This window comes from Microtus ochrogaster, unplaced genomic scaffold (genome assembly GCF_000317375.1).
Source record: "Microtus ochrogaster isolate Prairie Vole_2 unplaced genomic scaffold, MicOch1.0 UNK81, whole genome shotgun sequence".
In the NCBI taxonomy this organism is placed as follows: domain Eukaryota; kingdom Metazoa; phylum Chordata; class Mammalia; order Rodentia; family Cricetidae; genus Microtus; species Microtus ochrogaster.
This window is the reverse complement of record NW_004949179.1, coordinates 1,063,182-1,069,242: the sequence shown is the minus strand read 5'-3', so window position 1 is coordinate 1,069,242 and position 6,061 is coordinate 1,063,182. Positions and strand designations below refer to the sequence as shown.

General features: G+C 54.5%; 1 protein-coding gene across 1 annotated transcript; it reads right to left on the bottom strand.

Annotated features, from left to right (window-relative positions):
- Positions 1-1,838: 1,838 nt before the first annotated feature.
- Positions 1,839-4,802, bottom strand: Lrrc25 (leucine rich repeat containing 25). The gene is made up of 2 exons (XM_005370578.3): positions 4,015-4,802; positions 1,839-2,378 (listed from the first exon to the last, which is right to left on the bottom strand). The coding sequence occupies exons 1-2, from the start codon at positions 4,800-4,802 to the stop codon at positions 2,243-2,245; spliced, it is 924 nt and encodes a 307-aa protein (XP_005370635.1). The 3' UTR covers positions 1,839-2,242.
- Positions 4,803-6,061: the final 1,259 nt, after the last annotated feature.

Below are 6,061 nucleotides of genomic sequence, written 5' to 3'. Positions count from 1 at the left end.
CCTTTATGATACCTTCATAGGACACCTTCATAGGACACCTTCATAGGATACCTTCATAGGACACCTTCATAGGACACCTTTATGATACCTTCATATGAAAAGAGCAAGGAGTAAACAATAAGTTATGAGGAAGTTTCACCCACACCTTATCTCCCAGGAGAAACATTTCTTCTGTGTGTTTCAGAATTGCTGAGTCCAGGCCCTCGCACCCATGCCCACCTATCTGAGATGCCCCCTCCCACACCATTTAGGTTTAGATGGTCTGGTACGGAAGCCACCTGAGGGGGGATGTGTGAGGTGAAGCCAGGCTGGTGCAGAAGGTCCTGAGGTGGGGAGGGCAGGGTGATGGTGGGTCCCTGGGTAAGAGGACTCTTAGCAGAGAGCATGCCAATCAGACTGGCCTGTGGGGGATTTTCTTGTTTGTATGTTTTGTTTGAAGACAGGGTTTCTCTGTGTAGCCCTGGCTCTCTTGGAACTAGCTCTGTAGACCAGGCTGGTCTTGAGCTCACAGAGATCCTCCTGTCTCTGCCTCCCGAGTGTTGGGATGAAGGCATGCAGCAGCAACAGGGAATTTTCTTGATGGACAGTGATGTGGGAGGGAGCAGTCTTTTCCAGCTGTGGGTTGGTGGCTGGGTCTGTGTGCGCAGCCTGGAGGAGCAAGTCAGCCCACAGCCATGGCCTTTCCTCTCCTGGCTCTGGCTTGGGTGTCCATCGCTGCAACAGGAACCCATTGGGACGTTAAACACCAAGCCAGCAATGGTCCCTTCTGTCCATACCGGCACCGGCCTGTATCAGCTGCTTCCAATGTCTTTCTTCCCCTTCACTTCTTCAGCTCCTAGGCCTCCTGCAGGACACACTGGAGATCCTCCTGTTACATGAAACCCTGTTCAAGCTATTCCAGTTGTCCCCTTTGGGGACCTTCCTCCCATCTCTCCTCCAAACACCCAGAATTGGGAGCGCCTCTGACCACGTCGTGCTTCAACAGGCCCCGGGCCAGCACGGAGTGTCGTAAGTTGACAACACACCGAGTTCTGGGGAGCTCTGGGGGAGCTCTGGGGAGCTCTGCCATGTCTGAGGAGCCCTGGAAGGTTTCTGGGCGTGGCACGCGGCACCTGGGCCTCTGCGTTAGTCAGGGTTCTCTAGAGTAACAGATCTTACAGAATGAATCTCTCTCTGTGTATAGGGAAAAGGGTCTATTGGAATGATTTACAGGCTGCAGTCCAGGCAATCCAACAATGGCTGGCTGTGAACAGAAAGCATCCAGTAGTTGTTCAGTCTATAAGACTGGATGTCTCAGCTGGTTTTCCACAGGTGCCGGAGTCTTGAAGAAGTGAGTTCCAATGCTGGTAAAGGAAGTAGACAGAGAGCAAAGTTCCCTTCTTTTATGTCCTGTCAGACTTCCAGTAGGAGTGGTGGCCCAGAATACAGGTGTGTCTTCCCACCGCAATATCCAGATCAAAAGCCTCTGCCATCTCTAAGGTTCGGCTGAGAAGCAGATCTTCCAGGCGGGTGTGGTGGTGCACGCCTTTTATCCCAGCACTCCCGAGGCAGAGGCAGGAGGATCTCTGATCTATCGAGCGAGCGAGTTCCAGGACAACCTGGACTACACAGAGAAACCTCGCCTTGAAGGACAAAACAAAACAAACAAACAAACGAAAAGAAAGAAGAAAAAGAAGTGGGTCTTCCCACTTAGAATTACGCAGCAATCCCTCACAGGTGTCCCCTTCATTTGGGTTTTAATCAATTCTGATGCAGTCAAGTTGACAACCATGAGCAAACACGGCAGCCTTGGTCAGTTCTTTGGGTTTATTTTGTTTTTAATTTGTTTGTATGTCTATTAGGTGAGCATTGAACCCGGGTGGGAAGGATGGAAGGAAAGAAAAAGGACACATGGAGAGGCAGGGGAGAGCAGCTGGCAGGGGAGGGGTGCAGGCAGGCTGGAGCCCCGGAGCCTGAATGGGTGCAGAGTCACTTGGGAATCCCAGACGGAGAATCAGGAGAATCACCTCTGTCAGTCACGCGCTGGGCCCCACGTGGCCCCAGCATTTACTGAGCAGCACCTGTACACTGACCGGAGGGTTCAGTTCGTGTCCGTGACCCTCCTGCTTTGGGGGTCCTCGCGCCACCTCTGACTTTGAGAGTCCTGGGGAGCGTGGGGGCTGCAGGGGCAGAGACTCCAGGCTCACGTTTTGTCCTCACAAGGGGAGGCGGGGGTGAGGGGTGGGGTAGGGAAGGCGACGACTCAGCGCCCCGGGGCCACATACTCCTGGTTGTATGCTGGGACCCTTCCCAGGGACTCCAGGTTGCAGTAGACCGGCTGAGGGTCCAGGTCGGCACCCTTGTAATTCATGTAGAAGTCGGTGTCCTCGGAAGGGCTCCTGAGGGGGCAGATGGGCTTCAGAGAGGGATGCAGCACGATTTGCGCGTTCTCTCTCTGTCTCTGTCTCTGTCTCTCTCTCTCTCTCTCTCTCACACACACACACACACACACACACACACACACACACTCAGGCTTAGAGCTCTGAAGTAAGTCAAAGGATGAGAAGGAACCCGTGGTCCTCGTTTCTTCTGTTGTTGTTGGTTACTAACTTATCTGACATTACAGGAAACCCGCTGTGGCCGGGGTGATTTGGATAAGATCATCCCTCTTGGGCAGAGATTTGAACCCTCAGCCCCCAGTCGGTGGGCAAATCACTCCCAAGCTGTGGAAAGCCTCTATTTCTGCACCATCAAAACACAAGGTGGAAAAGACACGCTGGATTTGATTTTTATATCTGCCTGTGTAGTGTGTGCTAGCCTCCTAGAACTGGTCTGTGTGGTGCAGGTCATGGTGCCCGTGTGTGTCTGGGTGATGGCTCCATCTGGGCTCAGCCCCACAGACTTCACTTTCTGACAGTATTTCCTTACTATCAATTGCCTGTGGGGGCAGAAGAGGCTGTGAGAACTCTGGGAACCCCATGTGTGAGAGAGGAACCGACCCTGGGTACTTGGAGGCTCAACAGGCCCAGGGCGGGGCCGTCTTCACCTCGCTGGGGTGGTGATAGAGTGACTAGCTTAGGTCAATGACTTCCCCATCCTCCTCAACATTTGCATACCCTCCTTCTCAGCAACTGGGTTACCCAAATCCCCAGCCTCAGCTTCCAGCAGGGCCTCTCTCTTCCTTCCCTGTTCCTGGCCGGTCTGATGACCCACAAACTTCCCCCACTTTTTTTCTCTCTCTTTCTCTCTTCCTCTCTTTCTTTCTTCCTTCCTTTCTTTCTTTCTTTCTTTCTTTCTTTCTCTACCTCTCTCTCTCTCTTTCTCTGTTTTGCTTGTTGAGATAGTGTCTCATGTGGTCTAGGCTGCTGGCCTCAAACTCGGATCCTCCTGCCTCCACCCTCACAGTGCTTGGAACACAGGAACACCACCAGCACCTTTAGGGAGATGCAGAAGATGTCCCCGTGACCCAGGGACACAGACAGCCCTCAGTCACAAGTCTGGGCTGTTTACAGCCCATTCTCCCCTTTCTCCTCCAGAGTTATGAACTGGGTTTGCAGGTTACAGGGAGGAGCCCTGCAGGAACCTCACTCTGAGCCCTGGGGGTGAGGGAGGCCCACGGTCCTCACATAAACAGAGATGTGAAGCTATAGCCTGCAGAGGCCCACTTGAAATTCTCAGGCTGACTTCAAACTCGTGGTAATCCTCCTGCCTCTGACTCCTTAGGACTGCGATGACAGGTACACACCTTCATGCTAAGCTGAAGCCTAGGAATTGCTGACGGTGGACGGTATCTGGGTATCTGGGGTCACTCACCTAGGTGCGGACTCCAAGCTGAAGCCTAGGAATTGCTTACGGTGGATGGTATCTGGGTATCTGGGGTCACTCACCTGGGTGCGGACTCCAAGCTGAAGCCTAGGAATTGCTTACGGTGGATGGTATCTGGGTATCTGGGGTCACTCACCTGGGTGCGGACTCCAAGCTGAAGCCTAGGAATTGCTTACGGTGGATGGTATCTGGGTATCTGGGGTCACTCACCTGGGTGCGGACTCCGAGCCATCCTCAGACAGTTCGCCTATGAAGACATTCTCATAGTCCAGTGAGGACCCGCCTGGTGGCGTGTCCGGGGTCTTGGGGCCCGGTCGCTGGCTGCTGTACCTCGGTAGGAAGCCTGTCACAGGTTTAGGGGTATCATGCGAACTCTGGGCTTTGCTGAGACCCTGGCCACTGGCTCCTCGGTGTTGTCGAAGTCTCCAGGCCAACACAGACCCACTGACAGCCAGAGTCAGGAAGACAGTCCCTGCTACAAGGGCACCGATGGTCTCTGGGGCCAAGCTGGGGGGACAGCTGACCTGGAGGAAGGTGGAGAGGTTCCCTGGTGCTCCCGTGTCCGGGTGTAAACACAGCAGCTCTTCCGAGCAGTTGTTCTGGCGAATGCTGTGCCAGGAGACCAGTCCGCAGCTACAGTCCACCCTGAGCTCCAGCTCACAGCGTAGGGCCAGCAATGGCTCCACACTGACCAGCCGGTTGTGGGTGACAATCAAGGTTTGTAGCTTCTCCAGCTTGGCAAAGAAGACCCTGGGGAGAGCCTGCAGCCCATTCCTAGAGAGGTCCAGAACCTGCAAGTGACTGGCCTGCAGGGGCTGGGTCCTCGGCAGGGAGAGGCCAAGGCCACTGAAATTGAGGCAGGTGTCATTGAATGTCTGGGTCCAGTCCACATTGCTTGAGGACACCATGCAGGTGAGATCTTGACTTCCTGACTGGAGCAACATGGTCAGCAGCAGCAGGACACAGGACCTCAGCAACCTGGCTCCAGTGGCCCCCATTCTAGCAACCTGTGTGGGGACACAAGTGTCAGGTGGTGACCTTACCCTGTGATCTCTTGCTCTCTCTCTACCGGGATTAAATGTTGTGGGTTTAAAAAAAAAATTAATAGTTCAGGCTAGAGGTGGTGGTGCACGCCTTTAATCCCAGCACTAGGGAGGCAGAGGCAGGTGGATCTCTGTGAGTTTGTGGTCAGCCTGGTCTACATAGTGAGGCCCTGTCTCAAACCCAAATAAAGCACCCACAGTCAGCTCAGACTCTTTTGACGTGGAAGCACACCGCCCTTGGTTGGCCACTGTCCTTCACCTCCCTGGTCCCCAAGCCTCCATCTTCTTATCTGTGAAATGGGTGCATATGACACCTGCTGGCCAACTAGACCACTCTCCCACACACCTGCCCAACTTCAAGATCATCTGCGGCACTCTTGTTGGCCAAGACGTGGCCATATGCAGATGAGTGGTTGTCCTGGAAACCGCCGCCGCGGGTCTTGGCAACCTCTTTCCGGCAGACCTGGCTACTCAGTACGGTAAACCCTGAGTGCAGAGGCGGATACAACGCTTCTGAGAGCCCTGTGGCCTGGTCTCACCTCCTGCTGTTAACCTTCCGGCCCTTGTGGTGTCGCAAGCCTGGGGTGCCTAGGGTCTGGGTTGGGGTTCACCGCAGCCCAGCCACCAACCTGGCGTTCTCCACCTCTGCGCCCAGCATCTGGAAGACAGGAATGAAAGTGTCGGAGTGGAGGGGCGGCGCGGAGACCCGCCCTCTGCAAGTCTCAAGCTCGCTCACCGAGGGGGAGGGGCCGCCCTTTCCCACTTCTCTCTTGCTGGAAGTCGGTGACCTCACCCTGCGCTCCTCAGCCCGCAGCTTCCCCCAACCGCTTCCTGACTTCTGCTGGGCTCTGCAAATATTCAGTCAACGAACAATCAGTACAAATGCCGCGGCCCTGGGCTGGGGGAAAGGACGGAGTTAGACAGTGACCTTCCCCACACGCAAGACAAGACAGGCCCAGAAAAGGGCACAGGATAGGATTTTGCAAGGCATTCTATAGAAGGAGGCATGAAGGCTGGGGCTTTTAACACATGGCTAGGAGTTTGCCAAAGAGTCTTAAAACCTGTCCTTAATTTTCTGCGGTCCCACAGAGGCTCAGAGGAAGTCTTCTTAGCTGTTGAAGAGAGGCTGCTGCAGGGCCTGTGAGGGGAGCGGGCATCACTGATAAATAAACCTGACAAGAAATCAGGAGCAGTTCCCCTGCAAGTTGTCAGGA